The following is a 27074-nucleotide window of genomic DNA, read 5'->3' on the forward strand; positions in this document are numbered from 1 at the left end:
AGCCATGAGCAGCAGTATGACTTGTTCAGGTGCATGCTCTTCACAAAATCATAGCTATGACTCCTGTTGCTAAGCAAAATATATTTTTCATGCTGCTCAAGATTACCTGAAGTTTTAGCCAATGAGGAGCTCAGAATACCTGTTAAATACACCACAGACTTGACAGAAGGTCTGCGGACAACAGAGGAAGTCCAAACCTTGCTGCTAGACTTTCAAAGTTCGAAGTCTTGTGAGAGAAACCGCAGACTCTGTGCTCAAAAAAAGTTGAGTTCAGTCTGAAGAGCCCCCTTAAAATAAAATTGGTGCATACCTAAGTCGCCAATGTTATACAGTTATATTTTGTAAGTTTGTGCTGCTTTTGGGTCAAACAATGACGCAAATGAGGCACAAAAAAAGTATAACTATGGGCCTCAATGTCTCAATAGTTGTTGAGGCTGCAGAGATGAAAGATACAAAATGGAGCCCATAATCTGAGGCTTCTGTACCAGCACCATGAACTATGAAATGGAACCCAACCAGTATCTCAGTCAGTGGTCTTGGTGCCAAATCCATGGAGTATGGGCTCCATTGTGTTTCTGCGGAGCCTGTGGCCTCCAAAAATGGTTACAGACCAGAACACCTCAGTTCATGAGTGTTTTTTTTGGGGGGGTTGCTGGGGTGTATGTGTGGGGGTGTATGTGTATGAACAATGAATTCTTCAATAAATGAACTAAATTGTAATAGCTTTGTCACAATATATGTGGTTAAACTCTAAATATTACAATGTGGAAGGCCCTACATAACATATGGAGTAAACAAATTCGGATAGCTTAGTATATAGTGCACAAACCCTCCATAGGGTCAACGACTGAATTGAACACAAGTAAGAGTTGAAGATCAAAGGAATGTCCAAAGAACAGAGCCCAAAAACATAGATTTTCACAATTTCTAACCAATGAAACAAACAAGCCAGATCAAATAACTTAAATATTCTCCCTTTATATAATATGAATAGACGAAAACAACATCAGCTGATCCCAAACAGATAAGGTCTTCAAAAAAAATTACATTCTGCAATAGAACTTTTTCAATAATTATTCTGCAAAATGAGAAATGTGTTAAAGAAAAGGAATCTCATTAGGGCTGTTTACACAAATATCTTGTTTTTATACTGCTTTAAGAGCGCACAGTACTTTACTGTCTATACCTTGAATACTATTCTCCAACACGAAATGGAAAGCCAAATTATCTGGTGCTGGCCACAAGACTCATGGCTTTGATAATGCTCGTTTTATTTTGTAATTACTTATAAAAATAAATGTTGTTGTTGGGAAAGCTTTTGTGCCTGCAACAATATAAAATAAAATTGGCTAAAAGCAATAATTGTTTGGTCTCAAAAAGCACACACTGCCATAGTAGTCCCTAGCATTTAGATGTGCTCCATTAGAAAGGGCAGAATGGCATCACTCAAAGTAAAATTACCTAGTGGCTGAAGTGGGCCGAACCAATCCTGGTAACATATGCAGCAGTGGACGGAAGAAAAATAAAAGACCAGTGAATTAAGAGGGCTGGTTGAAAGCCCCTATCGGTATATTAGACATAAGATATTAGTAAAATCAAAACATCTTGCTTAACACCAAAATCCTAAAAAGACATTCTTCACTTCTACGTAGTCCTTGGATTCCAATGCTGTGTAGGTGTTGGATGAGGGTGGGGTGGGAAACGGTGTCCAATGCTGTGGAGAGGTCCTCCTGGAGGAGGGTCAAATGTGTGTGCTCTCTTCAGTCATACATATGTCATCTGTGAGGGCGATATGTGCAGTTTCCATGCTGTGGTTGCATCTGAAACCAGACTTCGTGGTGTCAAGGAGTTGGTGGTCGAGATTTCGGTGAGGTGTCGGCTAATGACTTATTCCAAGACCTTGACTGGGGGATGAAGGGTCTGTAGAGAGTTTTTGTTTACCAAAAAGGGTACTGTTGCATGTTTCCAAGCATATGAGAAGGCCGTGGAAGACATTGAGGCATTCAGAATGGTTCTGAGTATGGCGCTGATGAGTTGCAGTCTTCTGGAGTAGGCATGATGGGGCCAAAGGTCCAATGGGGCCTGAATGGATGGACTTCATGGTGGCGGCCATTTCTTCTGTGGTGATGACAGGCCATGTGATAAACATTGGTTCTTTCAATAAGATCGAGAGGTGTATAGTGAGGTATGTCTGGTCTGGTTGAGGTTGCTGTAAACAATGGTGATTTTGTTGCTGAATAATTGAGAAAGATCATTGCGGAGGTCCTGCAAGGGGGTGATCGAGGTGGAGCCAGCCGCTAGTGAGGTGAAATCATTCACAATGGCAAATATTTCTTTTTTCTATTGTTGCTGGCATTGATGCAAGCTGCCTGAGCAGCGTGTTTGGTTGTCTGGATCTTTTGGTGATAGCGTCATTGCGTGGATTAGAACATGCTCCTGTCTGCATTATCCTGGCTTATTCTCCATTTGCTCTCCAGTTGTTTGCAAGCGATTGTAGGACAGATTATTTTGGCATTAAAGTGTAAATAATCCAAGTGACAGCAATATAACACTATTCATTTGAAACATGATGAGAGATGCTATTACTGTAATCCTGACAATATAACCTGGAATACATAACAGGCATTGCCAAAGCCAATAGCTCGGGCTTGAATGTGTAAAAGTATACAAATAGCATGTGTACATGCCTGTGCTGGTATATTAAAGTTATGCTCACAGGCTTTGCCAAAGCTTGTTTATCAGTGCATATACAGTGTGTAAGCAGAAAAAAATGAGTTTTCATGAAACAATGGGAAAAGAAAATCAAGCTGCTGCAGTGCAAATACATAGCAAAATGATATGCTTTCTGAATATGATGCATGCATGACAAAGTACATAATGTGTGGCGATTCTGTGTACTTTTAAAATGCAAAACAGTCCATCATACATTTCAGAGCAAGCAAGTCACATAAGGCGAGAATCATGACAGCCAATATCATGAGGTGAGTGAATAATACTCCTTTTAAGCAGAACAAATACCTACTATGCATATTTTAAAGAACTGATAACAATATGTCATACATAGCGCCACTGTGAAGTCAGCCCTAAAAAAAGAACCTGTGAACCTTAATATCATGCCCGCTCTAATTTTAAGCATAATCATTGTCCTCACAATAAGTCTAACCCTAAACCACTAAGCATAACACTGTGATTTGACCCACCTAACTCTAGCCTTATATCTAAGCACAGGCCTCAGCCTGAGACAAATCCTAACGCTTCCACAAACAGCTCATGTCACACAAAAGAACCTTAACCTCTGAGCGCCTGAAATTAAACAAGGTAGTTAAATGTTCAACACATGAAAAAAGCATAATTGGGTAATATATTTGAATGATAAACACTACACAAAAATGCAAGTGTTGTTTAAAGACAACAAACATTTTCATATGTTTCAAGTTCACATTGTTGGTATTTAGGGTTTATTTCAATGCACTATGAGGGCGCATCACTCTAAGAATGGGTTGCTGATTATTTCTAATTTATGCGCACTCAGATGTTATGCCTACTCAGGTGTGTTGCCTACAATGTAGTAGTCACAAAAATAACACTTATTAACTGTTCACCATTTTATTAATCGGGCTGTTCTTATACCAATTACAATAGAGTGCGAAAGGCATAGAGCGTATGTTAAAAGAATATATTTTTTTCTTATCTAAAGTGTAAACTAATTTCCATTAATGGATGGAGGACTGTCATTGCATTGTACCGTATTCTTCAATCCAATGTGTAGACTAGGGATGCCAATTGTGCTACTGGAATGTACAGAAAGCTGTTCCGGGGACGCTCCCCTACTTTCAGGATTTTTACTCTCAGAATACACAATTTACATTAACCACAGGTTTAAATGTATAATTAAACCCGTGAAGAACGTCCAGTACTGTCTATGGGATTAGACAGAAGGCTTTCACTAACTACCACCAGGCACAGCACAAAAAGGCCTAATTACCAATGCCGTTGATATTTCTCTTAACTATAGAGATCTACTTAAAGTTGAGTGTCAAGAGTTCATGGTTATTCGTGCTTCTTCTTTCCGATTCTAGGAAATCATTAACCACCTCTTACAGACAGGGCATCCTGTTTACTCTTCTTAGCAAAAGACAACTGGTTGCAGGGCATAAGGCAGAGCAATAATTATAGGACATGATAGGTCAATACGGGGTAAATAGCCAGAGATGCGAACACTGTTGAACAAGCACGTATACAGGGCTTTGCAATATAGAGCTATGGCTCAAAACCTTTTTCACGGAAATATGAAACAAATGGTTTATTAGATAAGAATTAGAAACAGCCACAGATAAACATGTACTCATAAGAAACTAAACGGATAAGTGGCTAATATTTGTTGAAAAACAATTTATTTTGCCTTTTTATGCACCATTAATAGTGAGAACTAAAGCAAACTGATTTTGTAAACTATGTCATCTTATTTTTTTTTACAGTGGAAATAATGAACTTGTTCCATTTCTCTTTATGTAAGCATAGTAAAACTAAAAATGTTTAATTGTCCTATTTGTGACAGTAGTGCAAACGTCCGAATGCAGTATGGGCTGGAATTAACCCATCCCTCATTAAATGAGCGGGCAAACAGTGCGAAAATGAACAGCTCAATTGATGCACCAGTAAAATGTTTATGTAGCCTGATACCAAATTCTCAAAATGGCCACTTCATCTGCTCAAAGGAACTCTAAGAAGCACCAACGTGAGGCTTGCAGAATTTGTTTTTGGACCGATTCTTTGTAAGACAACCCAATTTCTGCCCCCTCCCATCATTTCTTTGCATACAGGTACAAAACGAAACAAGTGGCAAGAATCAAACAACCCAAAAAGCTGCCAAGCTTGAAGATTTCCATAAACCTAAACAGTATCAAGTTCTTTACTAGCCACGAAGAGCATATATTTATCTTTTAGCTTATTTGAGTGGATACAGATTCAAGCTCTGCTATTTTATTTGTTGGTTGCTAAGCATTCTCTAATCTTATGGACTCCTACAATTCCAGGAGCAACATGGGTATGACACATAAAATACTGACAATCTCGTACTATAAGGTGGAGACATTTCAAGATCGCTTTTAGCCTGAGGCCACAACCAAAGTCAGGTGAAGAGTCATCTTTGTGTCGGGGGGGGGGGAATATCATCTTGTTGCAAAGCCGCTTGCTTGCGCAGTAGTTGGGTAGAAGAAAAAACAATATTCTCTTCAATTGCTTGATAGTAAGACAGCAGAAACTAAGAAATGCAAAAAATGAAATAAAAGCTAAATTATGTATAACTATGTAGGTAATTTTAAGTACAAATTTAGCTGGAAAGCATTAGAGACATGGAAATAAGCAATTATAACTGTTCTAGAGAATAGCAGTTGTGGAAAATATGGAAGAGAAAAACTGATGGAATACAGTAGTGAGGATGAAGGAGATTGAATCCTCAATAGTAATATTAATTGGTGGAGGCTCCCTAAAAAGGTGGGTTTTCATATTTATTTTTATTTTTTTAGAGTTCAAAAGAAAATATTGGATGAATTCTAACTGATGGTAAAATGCTACTTCAACTCTTGTTCAAAGAGCATGATAAGGATCATCAACAGGCGTTTCCTATACTTCAGGGCTTCGTGCTTGATGATCTCTTTGTTTTTTGATTTACACCAACCTTATAAAATAAATATTATTTTTGTCAGCTAATGACATAATTTCACTCTTATAGCATTTTAAATAATTCGGCATGCATTCCATTCTGCTGCCTTTTGGCTAGGACGGCTCCCTAAAACAAATAATACATCTATCCATGCATTCATGTTTACATATATACATACCTGCTGTTGGTTTTCAGGATGACAATGACGCAGGAGGGAAGGCACATTACGTCCTTTAGGATGGAAACTTTGGGCCTGATTTAGAGTTTGGCGGACGGGTTACTCAGTCACGAACGTGACAGATATCCTGTCAGCCGTATTACGATGTCCATAGGATATACCAGTTCTAACATGGTGCAATTTTCAGAGTTTTTTGTCAGGGGTTGATGATCTACAGTATTAAAGGTGGCTGAATAATCCGGAGCAGCTTTCTCTCATTCAGGTGGCAACGACTTCCATTCCTGAGTGGGAGTTCCTTTTGGCAGTGTCCGGGTCTTCGGTGAGGGAAATGATGAGTTGGGTGTCATCGGCATATGACACGATGTTCATACAGTGGCTTCTGACGATGGCTGTGAGAGGGGCTATGCATACGTAGAACAGCGTGGGGCTCAGTGAGGCTCCTTGGGAGACTCCGCAGTTGACTTCTGTGGATCTGGATGTGTAGGGTGGGAGTCTGGCCTTCTGCCTCCTCCTGCAGAGGAAGGAGTGGATCCATTCCAGGGCTCTTCCGCGGATTCCTATGTCGTGGAGTATGGTGCGCAGGGTGCTTTGGGAGACCGTGTCGAAAGCTGCTGAGAGGTTGAGGCGTATCAGCGCTGCGGTGTGGCTGCGGTCTATGAGGAATCGGATTTCACCGGTGGCTGCCAGGAGGGCTGTCTCCGTGCTGTGGAAGCCATACTGGGAGCTGTCCAGGGAGTTGTTGGCCTCGATGAAATTCCTTAGTTGTACCTTGATTGCTTTCTCCAGTACTTTGGCAAGGTCGGGTAGCAGCGCGAGGTGGGTTGGAAATTCTTTAGTTCTGATGGGTCGGCCGAAGGTTTCTTCAGGAAAGGGCGTATTTCAGCATGTTTCCAGTCCTCGGGAAAGGTGCCAGTGTTGATAGAGCAGTTGATTGTGTTCCGGAGCTCGGGGAGATGGATGCGCTGAATCTGATGTATATATGGTGCGGGCAGGTGTCCGTGGGGGCTCCGGAGTGGGTGCTGTTCATTATGCTGAATGTTTCCTCTGTGTAGAGCGTGGACCGGCTGTGGATGGTCTGGGTGGGTTTTGAGGGTGGGGTGGGGGGTGAGGGAAGGCTCGGTCACAGGTTCTGGTGCCAGAATTTTCCAGGAGGAATCTGTTGTAGATGTCCTGGATCTTGAGGTGGAAAAAGGTGGCGAGTTTGTCGCAGAGGTCCTGTGACGGGGGATGCTGGTGGCTTTGGAGGTGGGAGTCTGCGAACCCATTGACGACCTAGCAGAGTTCCTTAGAGTTGTGTGCGGAGGAGTTGATGCGCCCCCGGAGTGCATCCTTCCTAGCATTCTTGATTTTTCGGCAGAGAGCTTTACCATGCTCTGGTAAGAGATATGGGGGAAGGTATGCAAGGAGAGGAGCCCAGTCACAGTAAATTTTCAACATGGGCTATTGTTCATGATTCTACATAGGCTCTCGCTATTTTATGAAGTGGTATCTAGACAGTGCTGCGATCACCACTGCAGCGACTTTACCAGCAGAGTCAAGCTGACATTTGTAGAATACTAAAAAGGATTCCATGTATGAGTTCTAGCTGCTTGGCAGGTTCCCGCCATATTGTGCACCTGTCCGTCAACCTTCCATCTATTTCTTACAGGCCACTTATATTGTTTATCATTTGCAACCATGGACTTACTGCTGCTTTAAGGTTTATTACTTGACAATATGTTAAATTAAGTCTGAAAGCATGCCTTTAGTTTATATGTTCACATATTATTATATTCATGTAAGTGATTTAATGTAGAACTAGCTGAACTGCGTGTGTAAATGGTGGAAGAATTTCCATTAGTTTCATCCCATGTTACATCACTATTCATGAAGACAGTTTATCTTAATGGCGATAAGTATCACTATAAAAAGAGCTTTTTGGCTCTCTTTAGGAGAGAGGGGAGCATTTTTAGGTCACAGCCTACCAGACAGCTCAGCTGTCTGGTTTGCTAAAGACATCGTGGGGACTTTCAGAAAGTTGACCTAGAAATGCATTCCACTTGTTGATTACCATTGGCTTTGTGGTTTGTAACTCACTCTTGCTGGCTTTTTATTTGCTAGCTTTATTTACTTTAGGCTCTCGAGGTTCAGTTCGTCCCTCGGGTTGCCTAACCCATGTTTTCTGTATTCTTCCACAAACTTGCTTCTGTTAACAGGCCTTTAAATCTTGTTCATATCTTGCCACATCTGCTGTGCATTTAAAGACCGAGGTCAAATGTCAGGCGCTGTCTTCCAAAGGCGCTTGTTTACTTTTCTTTCTCTGACTTCAAAGTGAGAGGCATTTTGTGACAATCTTGCTGAATAATGGGGGTGAAAAGAGGTTTTTTTCTAGCGCACGACAACATTTAAATCAACTGTGTGAGTATTTCAGAATATATCAGAATAATGAACCCACAAATGAAGCACATTTTCTGTTGTTATTTCTGAAGTGTGTTGAAAATAAATATTTAATTATGATCCAAACAAATCATTAAAATAGGTGATGCAATTTCCACACATTTTTGTCTGTGAACTGTATAGTTTTATTAGTAAAATTGCATGTCTGTGAAAATGTAATGGTCATTTCAATTGAAAATGTGTTGTCCGTAATGGCACTGTGCTACCACACCAAAAATACTTGACTCTACTCTACACTACTCTACTCTGCAACACTCCACGCCACTGCACCCTGCACCACTCCACACCACTTAACACTACGCCTCTCTACACTACCCTGTACCACTCTATTCTATGCCAATGCATTCTTCACCAATCTACTGTGCACCACTGCACTCTTTGCCACTGCACTCCAGTCTTAGCCACACCAACCTACTCTATACAAATCAATTATAAGCCACTGTGCTCTACGCCACTCTGCAACACTGCACGCTACGCCACTGCACGCAATGACAATATAATCTACGCCAATACACTTTACTCATCACTCAACTCTATGCCCCTGCACCCTATGCCAATCCACTGTATGCCACTGTAAGTAACTGCGCTCTACCCTGTCCCACTCCACTCTATGCCACTTCACTCTACTCTGAACCAATCTACTCTATGCCACTGCACTCTTCACCAATTCACTCTACGCCACTACACTCTTAACCACTGCACTCTAAACAACTGCACTCTGTCACTGCATGCTACTCTGCATCACTATACTCTACTGCTCTATATGCCACTCCACAACACGGCATTCTGGCACTCTACTCTGCACTACTCTACTCTATGCCGCTGCACTCTATGCCACTGCATTCCATGGCACTATACTCTACTCTGCACCACTCAATGCAACTCTAACCTACACCACTGTATGCCACTACACTTATTGCCGCTCTACTCTAATTTGCAACACTGCCCTGTGCATCACTCAACTCTAAGCCACTCCACTCTGTACCACTGCATTGTATGCTGCTGAATTCAATGGCACTGCTCTCTATGCCACTATACTTTGCAAATCTAAATGCCAATACACTCCACACCAGTACACTCTACTCTATTTCACTCCAGTGTATGCCATTTTACGCGATTCCAAATGTATGCCACTCCAATACACAACACACACTGCCACTCCACAACACTCTAGTACAGTCTTCGTCATTCCACTCAACAACACTCCACATGACTCTCCTCTATACCAATAACTTTTAGCCATGCTGAACAGCAGCCACGCTGGTCAACAACATTGCTAAAACACATTAGCAAAGCCAATAGCTCTACCCTAGGTGAGACCTATTGGCTTTGCCAATGTTTGTTGACTTCTAGGAAACTTTGTGGCTGGGGTAAATGTGAGGACTGAGAATAGAGGATTCTCATACAGAAGTCGTCCTTGCAGGTGCCCTCCTGCCTGCGGCTTTCAGTTATGTGACAAATGTGATGCCTCTCTTGTGATGGCAATCTGCTGTCTGATTTGAATTACTCTTTATTTATAACAGCCACACAACCTTTGATATCAGATGCAATATTTTTGAGCAAACTATGAGCTAGAAAAATGTTTCTAATAAAACCTTATAAAATACTAAATCAGGTTTCTTGTGCGAGCTCTTGTGGGATAAAGGTTGAAGAACACCCACTTAAATTCCTGTGTTTGACAATTTATGTTACATTTCTAAAACAAAGTCACTGTGACTACCAGCGCTTAATTTGTAAAAAAAATTAAACCCCAGGGCGCAAGGTGTTACTCACTAGTCCACTGCAGCTGGCACAGCCCACAACACTTTAACTGCAGGCTCAAGCTCAGGTTCTATCATTTTGTAAACCTATATTAAATAGTTTAATGCTCCACTTATGAACACTGCTTAAAAATACACACACAGCACCACCATGTGGTGGTTTCTCATATATACGGGGCATGGTTACAAATAAGTGCTAGTCCTGAGCACTGGAAAACACCAGCACAAATTGAGCACTTGTGAGTACGATCACTGGATTTTCGTGGAATACAGTCTGTTTGCCCGGCTCTGAATGGTAAGTAGACATACCAGTACTTCCCCTAAAGCAAAGAGAAATTTACTGGCTGTGGTCAGGACCTGTCACACACAACCACAAGCCTTTGAATTTTGATTAATTCAAAGAGAATTGTGATGAGCAGCACTAGTTAATTGTGAGTGTCTTGCATGCATAACCAGAGCCTGACTGGGAACTCAAAGCATACCTGGCAATTTTGTTGGACCAGCTCCCCGGGGGATGGGAGGCTGCAAGTGTGAAGCACTACTGCTTTTGTTACCGGAGGCCGATATTGCAGCATCAGTCAGTCAGCAGGGCCTAGCATCATGCTCCTTTTGCTTAGAATCCTAGAGGACATAAGGAACACGTCTGCTGCTCAGTTCAGAGTGTAATCAAGAGCTCTAATCCTGGTTCACCACATAATTTACACCTTCTGAGCTACTTAAGGATAAGGGACCACCCACTTTCTTGAATCCTGACTAACTTTACGGACCACTGCGTACCATTTCATTGCATGATACGTACAGGGTGAAGAGGAAGACTGGTCAGCTCAAACAGACCACACTTAGGTCCTCAATAACTTAAAAAGAGCACAAGTTGAATTTTGAGGATTTTGGGAAAGCCCCCCGATCCTAATTTTGTGAGAAATGAGAATCCCAGGGTGTATAAAATTAGGAACGTGGAGAAAACGTTACCCAATGTGCCATGGTGGAGTGTATAGCGCCCTGCAAAACTTAAAGGAGAAGCCCAAACTAATGTAATCGTCATGATGAAAATTCGGGAATGATTGATCCCGATTTTAGGAGCTGTGATTTTGAATATTTTGGCAAATGTAAAAATAAAAATAAAATAAAAATAAAAATAAAAAAAAACTATGTTAATGACGATCTTGTTCAAGATGTGTTTGCAAAATCTATATCTGCTGCAGCAACGTGTGACCACCTTATTTTCCGATTCCTTATCATTCTCGGAATATCACATGAAAAGTGTTGCTACCTGCACAATTTAAAGATTTTGTAATGGGAGTAGCATGTTCTTGTTGTGCCAGTATTACTAGGGAGGGTTATTATTTTTTATGCTTTCATTTCATTTCAGTTTTCTGTTGAGGATATGTATGGGACCTTCCTGCATCTGTTACCTTTCCTTTCTTGTCTTTCCCTTTCATGTTTAGGTCGAGAGTGTAAGGCCTCTTGTATACTTTTAGTATACTGTACTTCTGTGGGATTAAAGCCATTTCATTTGTTTGTTTCAGTGTTAGTGGTCAGTCATGCCTCTTTGTCCCTCCTTTTTCTCTTTGGGAGCAGAGACTAACTACTGCATAACTACACTTTGTCGTGTTTATCTGTTCTTTGGGGGATTTTGTTTCTTGGTTTCCTGCTGTTGTTCGGTGAAGCTTCCCTTTCCATTTGCAGAGTATTCTTACTCTTAGCTAACGTAACCATGTTGTTCCTCCTTACATTCCACATGGTATACTTAATCTAGCATTCTCTGAGTGTTTGCTTTTTCCAGGATGTTGCTCCTTATTTTTTTTCAGCCAGCATATAACTCTTGTCTCCCCTACCTCATAACCTGAATGCACAGCATATATCTTTTCAGAACATGGGTGCTGCATTTAATTTTTCAGCATGGTGCCTGGAAGTCACTGAGGATGTGTGGAATTCAAAATTGTAGGGTGTACTACCATATGTAGCCAAAAGAGGTTGCAAGAGACACCTAGGGTCAGCCTGGGGTACTGAACCCTTTCCCTTATTCATGCACATTAGAACGGTAAATGTTGCAGGATTTTATAGCCAGCACAAGTGTAAAAACGTTAAAGTAACCATGTTCTTCCTGATTACATTTCACATGCGTTACTTAATCTTTTTTTTTTTTTTTTGGTCCATGCTATCCAAACTGTTCCCACTGTAATTAACACTCTCCGTAAACAGTTGTCTCATATATGGCGTAGCACCAAAGCTGCTCCCTTTGTAACTGGGGAACAAGGTTCGAGTATCGGCACTGGTTCACCATTCAGTGATTCTGGGCAATTCACTTAATCCCCCAGTGCACTCCAAAAAATGAATCTGCACTTGTGTAATATAATTGGTCCTCCTGTAAAGAGATTTGAAGCCTGCTGGTCGAGTTAGCCCTATATAAAACTGCAAAATAACTGCTGTGATTTTTCAGAAGATTTTAAGCCATAAGTCATCCAGCACCAAGAATTCACATAGATGCCAAGCTTGAAATTGCTTTGAAATGTATACCCTGTCATCCTTTGTGGCATCGAAAGGTGCTTTACATTGGGTATGGTGCTGTGTCTGTCGGATTTAACCAGGAATTTTTACACACAGGAAAAACGCGTCCACACACTCACCCTCTCTCTGTTTGGAAAGACTTAAAAAATATTGGTCATTTCACAAAGTAATGTGCTTTATCCCACTTACTACACCTACAAATCTGCATTCCTCTCTCTCTTCACTGCCTCTTAAGCCCCTCCTGTGCTCCCTGCTCACCATATATTAGTATGTTTCAGCCACTGCAATCATGGTATGACAAAGTGTGTTTACACAGATTAGCGCTTGTCACGTAGATTAAAAGTGACCCCTTCAGTTCCAACTTCTTCTTAGTAACAGAGCGAGGAGATGTCAGCCATCATGACTCAATTTTGCCTCATGGAAAGCTCCACATCTGTTGTAAACTCTTTAGTGAATGCTTTTCAGGCGAAGAACCATCTTCATAAAGGTATACTCTCCCAGCTACTGACAACTGCAGCCAAGTCCACTTACCAACTTGTGCAACCACATTTAGTATACTTTTGCCCCAGTTCTGCCATGGGGCATCTCAAGTATTTTGGGGGCCCTGGGCTAAATGTATTTTGGGGGCCCTTTGTTTGTAACAGATTTGAACTTAGGATCTAGTTCCAGCTCTTTCTCGCCCTCTTTGGACAGTTGTGTGTTTTCAATACTTGTAACACAACAGCAGCTCACTAATACTATTGCAAATAACTTCTGTGACACCCTCCCATTTCTCATATGTGATGTCCTGTTTTGGTCTTAAAGAATCTTTTTTTACGGATGCTGTATGAAACAAACACAACATTTCTCTGAAAATGTCAGTAACGGTCCCTCACATATTACCCACATTAAAAATAAATGACAAGAAAACTGTGCTAAAAACAATCTATGAAATGTTCAAGGTCATCGGGGCAAAACTGCAGTAAATGGAAGTGGTTTAGTTATATGCAGGGCCACTGGTATTATGTGGCAAAGTGGACCAAATTATGCAGCAGGGTTCACCAATTTATGTGGCAAAAAAGTCCAATTATGCATTTGCAACGCCAATAGCTGTAACTCAAGCAAATGCAATACCTATTGCATTGCAAATACTTGTTCTCTTTCTAAGCATGAAAGCATAGCACAGTGAGTTCACAGTTTAGGATGTATACTTACTTAAACTTTAGTACTCACTAGGTTCAGGTAAGTTGTAAATGGCCTGTTGCATTACCTGCATTGTTGTGTTTGGGCTTCATAAAAAATGTCTGTCCTTACTTCTCCTGGACCACTGGTCACTGTTACTGTGCTAGGTTGGGGGGCATCAGATCGCTTGTATTCTAGTGTATGCTAAAATCAGACTTAGAAGGTTCTGCTGAGTTTTGTCTTTTCAACTTGACCTGAGAGTAGCTAAATGCTATAGAAGTCATGGTCTTGCTGTTTGTGTTCAGGATTTTAGCAGCTTAGAACTCATTCATATTTTATCTGCTTGTTTTTAAAAGTCTTTAGTGTTGCGCTATCAGACCAATTTAAAGAGACATTTTCCTACTCTTGTTCAGACCCATTTAGTGTGTTGCTACAGTTTAGTAATTACTGTGGTTTTATTCACACATATTTTGAATGTTGTATCCTTATAACTGCCCTAAAGAAGAGGAGGATGAAAGCTACAACTGTATAAAGAAAGCAAAGGTAATATAGTACTGCCGTTTCTTCATGGAATCACCAGATTCACTACATCAGGTGCACTCGAATAGGAGCATTTTTCCTGTCATTTTGCAACAAAAATGTCTTTTAGGCATTTATTTTAGGAAGTGCATCTGCATGTCACAGTGAAAGCTTTCTCCTGCATCTGCGAAAGTTATGCCTAATACCATATTACACAGCTTTGAGAAGGATTTCAATTCAGCTTTTGAAAACCTTTCCTAATCCGGGTTTATGCTGTCAATCAACTCTTTGGAACTGTAAATCTGCTTTCTTTCAGGTTCCTGCGAACTGTAATTTCAGTAGAAGTACAGAAATAAAACCACAAAATGAACTTATGAAAAGGCATCCTCTACTGATCTCAAATTGAAAAGCATCTCAAATACACACTTCAAGGTGTTCTATGTTAAAAATTCAGGCAAGCGGGACCAAAAGAAATGGTGTCAATGCATTGGGATGCAATGTGGGTACTGTTTTTCTACCCCATACATTACATATGGATGATAACCTATTGTTAGTATGTTAAATAGAAGAAAAAAGTTCAATTTACCTTTTTGCTTATATTCTGTGCCCAAGTCACAGACTGTATCCTATGGTACACTATGTGAACCAGATTGCAGTTCTGAATATGGTGCTAAGTCTATAAAAAGAGACAGCTGCAAACGTGAAAATGCTAAAACCCAGCATATCTGTTTTCAACGCTGCAGTTAGGCTCTAGTGTGGTAAACTGTTAAATCCAAAGGTAATCCCCAGACATACTCAAAGTTGCCGCATGGGACTATCTTTCAAGTATTTATGTGTGAATCAATCAACATGCAGTGACAACATTACCACCTATTTAAGACTTAAAGCAACGTTTTCGTGGAGAAATCTTATAAGGGAATTTCAGTAATGGTATGGTGTTTTTATCACTCAACATCTGCGTTCTCAGAAAAGTGCAGTAATTTATTCACTTCGCATTTCCACAATTACTGGAGTGCGCTAAATGAATCCACTCAATGTATTTAAAAAGATCTGGGGCAAGCCTCTGTTTTATATTGTTATCCCGATTTTTTTTCAACCATCAGCATTTGTATCATCAATAAATTATTAAAGATACTTTGTCACATTGTCACAGGTACCTATCCACTCGGGATAATATGTAGAATTTAGCGCCAGGAATCGTGACACCGAAAGAAAGGCACCATTTCTTCAATGTTGAGGTTGCATGATTCCCTTTTAGATTCAGGGTCAGAATCAAGATGTCAAGCAAATGTTATGAGATTGAGCAAAACAATGGAATTAAGCTACCCTTTTCTTGGCAAGCTGCAAATTCTATCTGAAGAACACAACTATAGACTACAGAAGGACCCATCCCTAAGGTGAGCAGGCTTTGATGACACAGGTTATTCACACATTCTCATTACCCTTTTATCTTCCAATGACACAAGTAACTAATCTTCAGTAACACTCTTTCATGTAGATACTCTAACTGCACATATCTGACCATTAGAGTATTTCCAGGCACCAGATTAGAGCCTAAGATTTTTCCAGCAATGCTCCCTATGGTATGAAGAGCTGCATGACCCAGCAGTGGCTTCAAACCACCCAGAAATTGTGAAGAAGAGCAGCAGCAACATATAAGCCACACTCCTGAGTCCAGACATCAGCTTCTTAAATTTTCCTCTTCTGCGACTTTAAGCATGGAGCACTTTGAACAAATTGCAGGTGGCAATTAGCCAAAATCTTACTTGGATGGTTATGTTTAGGAATCAACTCTACAAAACGGGAAAACTGGAGAGCAGAGAGTAATCTGCAGTTAGACAGAATATTCACCAAAAACAATGTTACGAAAGAAAAGTTAACTTGCACTTCTGGTATATACTTCTACTCGCAGACTCCTCACTTCTAGAATATACACCACAGCAGTACATCCTAAGGTGAAGAGTCTGGGGAGTGGACTCAGGTTAGGAATTCTTTCAGGACTGAACGGGGAAAAAGGGCCCACATATTGGGCCTGCCTGACTAGGCAGCAGTATTTCCTGAGCACCAAAGCCAATATCACAGCATGGTAGATGTGAATATCAGGCAAACCCCCTCCCAATGACATTGTAGCAGCCTTCGCCCCTGGCTGAATCGGCCCGGAGGCCATCTGGAGGTGGCTTCCTAGCCAGTATGTAACAGATTTTAATGCAGAGGACTATCCATCTGAAAAAACACTAAACCCAACAAACTGCGGATCATTCACACAATTGTCTCTGACCAGTCAATGTAGAAGTTCAAAGCACTCTTTGATTTATGCCACTAGAGCCAAACCTTATCTTTCAAACGGTGCAGGAGAGCGGAACATGTCAGTAAAATAACTGACAGATGTGGAAGGGTCATACCACCTTTAGCAGCAAGGCAGCCCAAGCCCTCAGCACCAACTTGTCAGGGAATAAAGTGCTGTGGGAAGGTTCCAGAGTAAATGCTTTTACTTCACTCATGCGGTGCGCAGAATTGATGGCAACAAGAAACACTCTCTTTATTGTTAGAAGTCATAGCTTAAAATTGTGCAAAGGCTCAAATGGCATGCACATCAGAACTAAATTTAGGTCTCACTGAGGCATTACGATTGGCTTTGGATTAAATATATCTATTAGGCCAGTGCTTCTCAAACTTTTTAGAACCACAACCTGATTTTTAGAATGACAGATTTTTTTAGCCTTTCCTAGTTTTAATGGACACGAGGCAACTAAAGCATTACATGGTAATGTACTGTAATGTACACACAGCCCATTTTTCCAGTAAAAAGTCCACTAAATTTGCACAGACATACAGTTTCATTAATGAAAGTATACTGTGTACAAATGATGTATGAAAACTGGCTTTCAGTGAATATTCACCTAATAGTATTTGATTTGTTTGATCCTATTAAATGTTTGTTTCCATTACACTTTAGAATTACATAAAATGTGCTTCATTTTAGCTTAGATTTCCTAACTGCTGCATGAATACAGATTACATTTGACAGGTATCTACATTTTGTTGTGTTACAAAAAAATAACATCCTACAGCCATTCCTTTCATTCTCTCTGTACCTCAGCAAGACTGCCCATAATTCACTTTACTTTTCTTTATCTGAATGCACTGTGAGAGGAGGTCTTAAACACCACTCCCCATGTTAAACAAACAGCAGCAATTTGTCAGAAGACATTGTCTGGCATTTAATCTTTGTATTTGAAGCACAGCAAATGTGACAAGATAGAACAAAGTTTAAAGGCTTCTAATTTATTTAATGCTTGGACCTTTGCAATCCACCAAACATCAACTGACAACCCACCACTGGGTTGCAAAACCAGTTTGGAAAACACTGCATTATGCTCTACAGAGAACACATCACAGCCAGTTATTTACAAAGCAAGGGTTGGTCATACAAACATAAGAGGCCTAATGGGCCAAGAAGTAACACTTAACCTAGCCCATTGCAAGGCTGCACTTGCTAATGACAAAACAAACAACAACACAGAGTTTACTTGCAGAAGATGGAGATGAAATATCCTGCAATAGTTCACAAACGTTTCCCAGTTCCCAACATAAATAGATGTCGTGGACAGGCATCTGGCTGTAAAAATGGCATCTATCACTTCAGAAATCAAGTCAAAAGAATCTAACCGTTGCTGCTCAATCTCCACACATGGAGGTGTGCTCTGCAGAGCTTAGGGTGTAGGTCTCTCCCCTGCCGTAGAGACAGGAGGTCCTTCTGCTGGGGTAGTCAGACAGGAGGATAAATGCTCAAGCTCAGAGAGCTTTGGATACCATTATCTCCTGACTCAGTCCAAGGCTATGAAGATGACTTGAGCTTGGTTTGCCCTGACTTTTCTCAGAACTCATGGCAAGGGAGACAGCAGTGAAAATGTGTACAGAAGACCTGTTGCCCTTTCAAAGACTGAATACCTCTCCCAAAGAACGTTTTGAAGGAAGCTTTAGTATCCACAAGCTCTGACACTGTGTTCTTGATGCTGGAAACCTTACCCAACCACCACATGCCCCACTGATTGAAGATGCCCTGTACCACCTCAGAACAGAGATGCCACATGTAGTTTCCCTGCTGACATGGGCTCATCTCATCCAGACTAGCTTTCAGAACACCAGTCCACCACCAGGAGGCCAGCTATGAAAAAGATCTCAGCCACCACCAAAAGCATAGGGCCTCACTGGCATAGTAAACAACCACATTATGCTTCTTGCAGTACCACATGGCAGTTGTGTTGTCCACTGGGACCTGCACCAGGCTTCTGTAATGGTTAGTATGAAGGCTTTCAGAGCGGATAGATTACCCAAAGCTCTAAAAGACTGATATGAAGCTGGCTAACCACTAAAAACCTCTGATACCTACCTCCCCAAATCAACCCTGAACCAGTCAGTAATGAATACTTAGTAACATCGATATCTGGGTATGAAAGGGAGAATGGCCTGCCACGGGTGATGTAGGTGCTTGCCTGCCACCACATGAGATCCCAAAAAATCTCCTGCAAGATTAGAACAGCAGCTGAGGTGCAGCCCTTGTGCTGGGCTCATTGAAACCTTAGGTTCCATATCAGGATCCACCTGTGCAATCTGGCATTAGAAACGAAGAGGATGCAAAAGATCAGGATTGCAAGACGCCTCAGAACCATTCTTACTGAGACCCAGACATGCACCTGAAATCTCAGGACCAGACTTCCTGCAGCAGTGAAAAGGCACAAAATGCCCCAAAGTCTAGGATAGCCCCTATGAAAGGGTAGTGCTCGGGTGGCACCTCAGCTCATTTGTGGAAAAACCCAAGGAAATCAAGAGCCTGGAAGCAATAAAGGGGGGTCTGTTACTGACTGCAGTGAGCCTACCCTGAGCAGCTAGTCATCAAGGTACAAGAATACATTAATCCCCGATTTCCAAATATGAGCTGCAACAACTACCATCACTTTCGTGAACACTTGAGGGGCAGAGGTAAATTCAAAGAAGAACATAGCAAACTGGAAGTGTTTCGACAATGCTGTTAATTGCAGGTAACATTTGTGGGACTGCAAGACAGATTATGAAAATATATGTTCTACTGGTTCAGGGAAACCATCCAGTACTATGGATCTAGAACAGAGAGGGTTTAAGCCGGAGTGGGGATTTTGAATGTGTCCTTCTACAGACAAGCATTCAATAACTGGCATTCCAGTGTAGCCGGAGGCCTCAGTCCTTCTTGGTGGCGAAGTAGCAAAAACAGAAGACCTTGACCCTCTCTGAGTCCGGCACCCATTTGATAGAAGCTTTGGCCAGCAGAGGTTTAACTGTTTGCATCAAGATAGAAGCAAAGTCTAGCAAAATTGCTCTGGTGTGTGGGGGGAATAAGAGGTGGGAATGAAATGAAAGATAGGTCATGGCCGCTCTGAACAATTTGTAAAACCCATCAGTCTGATATGATGGATTTCCAGCCAGTGAAGAAATACTGTATCCAATCCCACCACCAGCGGATTATAGGCCTGAAAGGGCAAATCAAAACTGTTTGGAAACCACTGCAGCAGGGGAGGAAGTGTCAGAGGACTGCTGTACCTACTCAAGTGAACGTCCTAGTATGCCACCACGCCCTTTGCCTGAAAGGTTTGAGTTTACTGCTTGCCAACCTGGGATCACTGATGCTGCCAATAAGCTAGGCCTCAAAAACAATCCTTAAACTTTCTATTCTGCTGTTGGAATGGTCTGGGGGGCAAGGGGGAGAATAACTCATAGGATCATTATGGCTATGTCTGAAGCTCTCGGGCACAGAGTCACCCTTTTCTCAAACATCCTAAATCTGGTGAAGGGCTTGTCAATAAGGGAAGCTTGGACATTCCCTGAAACCCAGATTGATCACATCCAAGCCTTCCTTCTTAGCTTTACTGTGGTGTCAACAGCAGAGCCGCTGCTGGTGTACAGGCCTGCATACAACACAAACTTTGCTGTGCCCTGCATCACTTGGATCAGTGAGGTTGTCCGGGCCAGTGAGCAAGATCTCGTTGACCTTTCTACCACAAGGCACAGCTGTAGCTGCACACAGGTCACACCTCATACAGAGATAGGCTAGCTGAGGAAAATGTTTTCTTACCAAAACCATCAATACTTTTTGACTTCCTATCTGACAGGTTTGCCAGAAAAGTACCAGGATTGACCTTACTTGTAGATGCCTGCAACAAAAGGCTTTCAGGCATTGGGTTTCTCTTTAGAAAATCGTGGTTGCTAAGGGATAGCCTGAGGCACCTGGCCACAGCTCAGCTGAGCATTGGTTAGACCAAGTGGACATGAGAGTATCCATAGGGGCCTTAATAAATGGCAGATCGTGATCAGATAAAGCCAGACCTGGCTGACGAAATTCTGTCAACAGGTTGACTTTAGTTTACAGAGAAGTACAAATGAAGGCTCTGTACATCCCAAAGGCTCTGTACATCCCAAAGTCATGTCAGAGGGAGCCAGTAGCATCATGAAAATTTGAAGCATAGCTTCACTGATGGCCGCTATTTGCTGTAGGGTCAATGACGGCCTGGAAATTATTGTAGCACTCTGGGTCCAAATAAGTGCTTAGAATCAGAAGACATTACTCCTTCCAGTGGTGTCCTTGCTACTTCTTGCCAGACTCTGAGTGATGGGATGGGGAATGAGTCCCACTTAGCTTTCTTACGCTCATGGTACATTTTCAACTTACTGGAAGACTTTGAGTGGGAATGGGGCTTAACGCAGGACCAGGACCAATCTCTTGTCTGAGAATGTCCCTGTGTCTCAGAGCAGGAACTAGACTGCTGTCTTAAACACAACCTCTTTTTAGCCTTGGCAATGTAAAACTTAGCCTTCCACTCCCTTTTGGCGTATGATGGAGTTGTGACCACAGCCTAAGCACCGTGGGCATATGTCATACGAGTCCTTACCTGACATTTGTTTCCTGTAGTTGCGGCACAGCTTGAATCCCGTTGTTTTTGAGGGAGAAATCTTCCTGGCGCACTGTCTGGATAATTTCGGAGCTGTCGGAAAACTGACAAAGTTGGCAGCAGAGCTCCAGATCCACATTAAGAGGGAGTGGAAAGATAGGGACTAACCTCAGTACTCAGGGGTTGGTCTTATATGTGGGTTAAGTCTGTCACTTTCAGGGTAGTGTACAGTTACAGTAGAGTCACATGGAGCCAGCTACCAGTGCGGGGAGAGTACTGCTGGAAACATCTCTGAATCATGTCTAGCACCCAGGAGTCTTCTAAAGGTGAGGAATCTGCAGGTATAAGTTATCAGTCAGAAATGTTTCACAGATTGATGTGGCTTCACTTACACTACATTTTGCAAATCTGGCTTGATAGCACAGATGTCTGCAAGACCTGTTGTTACTAATTCTTTAAAATATACATATACTGGGGGCTATGGCTCCACCTAGAGCTCATGCACTTGCCTATACAGTGTATCATGTTGCCTCCTACAGAGTGCATGCAGTGCAAAATATGAGGGTTTTTTACTTCTGAAAAGTACACTGAATCATGACACTACATTCATCATCTAACACATTCATTGTTTATTGATAGCAATTGTTGATTTGTATTTTCACTGCTGCAGGTTTTTTTTTTAAATATAACTTAGTCGAAAGTTCCAATGCCTCCTTTTTAAAGGTGATTGAGAGATGTCAGCTCACTGTACGTTCAACTGAGAGACCGCACCTAACTCTTTAGAAAAGCTACAATAAATCAGTCCTATCAAATTGTTCATCTAATTAAGCTGGTCCTACATACCATCTGCAAATAAACAAGCGTGTATATTTTGGCTATTCACACTTTAAGAACAAGAAATAAAGAAAAAGAAAGAGGAATAATTCTTCTCAGCCACTGTATTCAAGTGATGCAACTGTTTACAACTTCCACAGCAATGAAACATTTCCTAGCTATTGTGAAGGAAAGCTAGAAGTCTATTCCTGACACATATGTGACTATGATCCACCTAACATACAGACCCTGGGTGTGGTGGTGGTATTATGCAGACCCCTCATTGGCTTAAGTGCAAGGCCAGTAGACACAGATTGTGTCAGGGCCCCTCTGTCTAACGAGATGGCCACAAATGGAAATTAGACAGTCCCGCCAATGAAGCTACTTTTGATGAAAGTGTGTCCCTATTCATGAACGAAGGTCCCATCCTATCAAGGGCATATGACAACAAAGTAGGGGCCTCAGGGCCGGACAGCTCGGTCACATTACAGCGTGGAACTGGAGCAAGTGTATGGCTGCGCAAACCCTGAAAACTTGAAAGGAAGAATCAGCAATGTATTTAGATAGGCACTGACAGAAGACCGTTAGCTAAACACGTGCCACATACAGCCGTGGGATGTTTTCACAACACAAACCTAGGAAGAGACCACTACCTAGGCAAACCCACACATGAAATACAAGTAAAACAATCATCAGGCAACCATACATTCCATAACAAGACGTGAGGAAATCAAGCACTTAAGTAGCTGCTGAGAATCAAAGAAAGAAGGAGTGCTTTATCTCCTCAGGCTTTCAAACTGGGCCTGTAGTCTGGCTGGTTGAAGCTGATGATATTTGCTTTGGATGCACATTACACATGTAGTGGATTTTCTTTTGCTGTGGATCTTTATTGCTGTGTTGTTAACATAGTAGCAAGATGCATAACCTGAGCCTCCATACGCTTGGCCTGTGTTTGAGCGGTTAAAATGTTGCGGTCTCTCCAAGATACATTAAATGGATTATAATCCAACAATAGGATTCACTTTAAAGTGGCAAAATATATCCATGTACAATTCAACAACTTCAGCGATGCGCATACTCTTTTCCATCTATTCTTCCCACCTATTGGTTACATACATTAATCCCCGTTTTACAAGCTCTAAGCAGATATGGTCAAAGGCTCGCAGAAGCTGTTCGCGGGTAAAGTGGGCCAATGATTAACTTTTATTTATTCTACTAAGTAACTATGGAAAACGGATAGAACAACATGAACAGGATTGACTTACCTGTACCCAGGGACACTGGCCTTATGTGGTAGGAGAGAGCAAAACTATGCAGCAAAAAACACAAATTATATGGCATAATGTACCACATTTTATACTTGATAGTTTTACTTCATAATTTTCCTATTTTTACTCTGGTTAGCAATGTCTGGGTGACAACTTAACGTTTGCGATGAGCCGTTCACTGCGCAGCAACACGTGTTGCTACATTTTTAGTGACTCTTGAACAATGTGAGCTAGAAACACCTTTTTCCTAAAAAGCTGCAGATTATGCAGCAGATGACTGATTAGGTGGCAAAGACGTCAAATCCACCATTATATGAAAAACGCTGCACCTGCACAATGGCATAATTACAGAGGGCCTGCCTGTGTCTTAGATAAACCCGAAAGTGACAAAATATTGCGCATCTGCTCCACCAATTACAAGCGCGCCAGACCACTAGCGCTGTAGCACACAACATTATTCACACACCATTTAGATACAATGCCTGCATAATGAGTATATCATTTAAAAAATGTGCCCAAAGGAGTGCCTGAATTTAATTTATCACTGTATATTTACTTAAGCGTCATACCGTCTATCGAGAAAGTACTCATCTTAGACTCCAAGAAGTCGAATAATGTACTTGGCGCAGAAGGTCTGGCACCTGATAGTTCATCTTCGTCTTCGGGCCTTGGTCTGCCGCGACCTTTTCCTCTTCCTGCTCAAACAAACAAGCGCATAACTGGAATATGTTCATGAACAACCAACAATAAAAGCAAGGCTGTTTCATAAGTACATAAAATGCTTCTTCGTGTCAGTAACGAAAAATAGATTGATACGGCTGCGGTTTAAGAAAAAACACCAATGCATCGGGTTTTCATATATCAGCTAAGCATGTCACTTCCAAATATGTCACAAAGGAAAGCATGAATATAAGCACACACACACATATATATATATGTATATATATATATATATATATATATACACACACACGTGTGTGTCTGTGAATTTATAGATAGACAGAAAGATGCATCTCACGTACACAGACGCAGAATATACATGCACACCTCCACATAATTGAATTTGAGTAGATGCTTCTCTAAAACAAGCAGTGCCAAAGCAAGTCTATCATTTTTTTTTTAAATTAAAGTATATTGACTGGCAAATTATTTTGTGTAGTTCTGCAGACCGATGAGGCAGTAAAGGTGCCACTGCGGGTGACAGCATGCACAGATGAGTAAATAAATGAATGCTTGGATCACTGAATGCATGGATGGATAAAAGTGCGAAGGTCTAAAAGGGCAATAAAGGCAAGCATTTGGCCAAAGCATCTGGACAAAACATAAATGATAAATACCCCTGAACCGCTCCACATTGGGTAACTGCGCTCCCTCGCCCTCTTCCACCCAAAGAACATCCTATAGAAGGCCTTAGTGCCACTGAAACCGCAGCAGACATCGCAGCCTTGGTCCAACCAATGACACCAAATAGTTTTAACCCACAAGAGATTTCCATAGAGCATCATAACCACTAACCAACCCTGCATCGCTGTTCCTCCCACCTAAGACCAACGCCCACATAGAGGGGAACTTTGTCAGTCGCCTTACAGCCCTCACACAGCACATTATTGCACTGGACCCACAGATCACTTTATAGAAGATATAAACTCCCGTCATTTTTTTAAACTCATTTCAGTAAACATAGATTGCATTCGCTTTTCCAGGTACACTGGAAAACCCAAGTTTTATTTTTAGTAAAGGCACCTATCAGTTTTCTGATTATTTTTTTGTTTGGGAAAGCACCCATACTAAATAATAGTGATTTTGAGAAAATGCATTAACAGCTCAGAAACACGATATTAATCTGGGGCTGGGCGCTTTAGGCTTCATGATTTCGCCCCTCTTCATAAATCTTTAAACTACCCCAAATTACGAATCACCTTTCTTGATGCACAGTTAGAATGGCCATTTCACCTTGGCTATTGAATACGCATAAATATTTAGAAGCTGAGATAACATTTCAGCTCTTACAAGTGTCAAGTCACGCCTTTCAGGTCCCCTAACACTGGTGGGTCGGCCATTATCAATACATATAATTACTGAAAACAGGCTTTGTATAGAAGAACATTTTGGGATCAATTCATGCATCTTCTTGCGTATGCATGCCTTGTAGCACGTGATGGGGAAACTATTGCTCTTTCTGGTCGAGGGGTTTTGAAGTAATCCACTGCAGTTTATTTGTACACACAGTATTACTAAAGCGTAGAAAAAAAACTAAGAAAGTTACTCCTTTTTCCATGCCAATGTTTATGTACATTTTTTGCAAACTGCCCACCGTAAAACTAAATTACTTCGGTACGATCTCAAAGTGGGCTGATCCGAATTTGAGCGCAGGTAACATATCATTCCTGTGATGGGTGCTTCATATTGGTTACATGGTTGTGTTGTTCTAACATGTTATGTTAAAATATATTTACTTATACAGTGCACGACTCACACACAAGGGTATTCTGGTGCTAGTAAGATAAAGCCTGGTCTACCTGTGCCTGGGGCTTAGGAAAAGAATCATGTCTTCGGTTTCTTGTTAAACTCAAAGACTGACGAGGTGGGCATGAAGTGAAGGGGGGTGTCGTACTAGGCTTTAGGAGCGAGATGGAAGAAAGCTAGACCTCTGTCTTTGGCTCTGAGTATACAGGAGATGTTTGCGAGAAGGAGGCCGGCGGAGAAGAACAGTAGAGTTCTGTTAAATTTAACAAGCAAATTTGTTGAGAGCTTCTATGACTCATGGGTAGATGCTGGTTTGTTTTTACATTTATGGAGCAGTGCTTACATATCTTTGACTTAGGAGAAGGCACATGCCAGTGCCTCTAAGAGGAGGTACATTCAAGATGCCAGTAAGTCTATCATTCATAACCATTAAAATATCAAACATAAATTACTCAAAAAGGGTAAAAACAAATTTACATATATATCTCAAAGCAATACCCTTTCAGGCTTAGGGTGGCACTATATGGAAAATGTCACTTACCCAGTGTACATCTGTTTGTGGCATGTAGTGCTGCAGATTCACATGCTGTGCATATTCCGCCATCTAGTGTTGGGCTCGGAGTGTTACAAGTTGTTTTTCTTCGAAGAAGCTTTTTAGAGTCACAAGATCGAGTGACTCCTCTTGGTGAGTGCACATGGGCATTGAGTCCTTTGTTAGACTGTTTGCCCGCAGGAGGGTAAAGTAAGGAGTGAAGAATTGTGTATGTACAGATATACAGTAAGTAAAGATGTCCATGCAATGTATATACATATTTACATTTAAAAAAGTACTACAATGGTCACAGGCTTCTGGGGAGGAGAGAGAGTGCATGTGAATCTGCAGCACTACATGCCACGAACAGATGTACACTGGGTAAGTGACATTTTCCGTTCAATGACAAGTGTAGCTGCAGATACACGTGTTGTGCATAGACTCAAGAGCAGTGCCCTCCTAAGTAAGCGGTGGCTAGCCTGTAGGAGTTGGAGTAGTTTGAAATTGTGTTTTAAATACTGCTTGACCAACATTTGCTTGTTTGCGAGACAACACATCCACACACTAGTGTTTAGTAAATGTGTGTGGTTTGGACCATGTGGCTGCTTTACATATGTATGCTATTGATATATTTCCCAAAAAATGACATTGAAGCTCCTTTCTTTCTAGAAGAATGTGCTTTAGGAGTTACTAAAAGTTGCCTTTTAGCTTTAAGATAGCAAGTTTGGATACATTTTACTATCCACCTGGCCAATCCTTGTTTGGAAATAGGATTCCCTTTATGAGGCTGTTGAAAAGCCACAAAAAGTCGTTTAGATTTTATAAAATCTTTTGTTGTTTCTATA

General features: G+C 41.4%; 1 protein-coding gene across 3 annotated transcripts in view; it reads right to left on the reverse strand.

Moving 5' to 3' along the window:
* The window catches only part of TDRD3 (tudor domain containing 3), a 653010-nt gene that overhangs the window by 193759 nt on the left and 432177 nt on the right, over positions 1–27074 (reverse strand). For all 3 annotated transcript variants that reach the window (XM_069205299.1, XM_069205301.1, XM_069205300.1), the window contains exon 10: positions 23801–23926. In XM_069205299.1, the coding sequence (XP_069061400.1) occupies positions 23801–23926 (126 nt within the window). The remainder of the gene's footprint in view (positions 1–23800; positions 23927–27074) is intronic.

Source organism: Pleurodeles waltl, chromosome 8, assembly GCF_031143425.1.
Source record: "Pleurodeles waltl isolate 20211129_DDA chromosome 8, aPleWal1.hap1.20221129, whole genome shotgun sequence".
NCBI lineage: Eukaryota > Metazoa > Chordata > Amphibia > Caudata > Salamandridae > Pleurodeles > Pleurodeles waltl.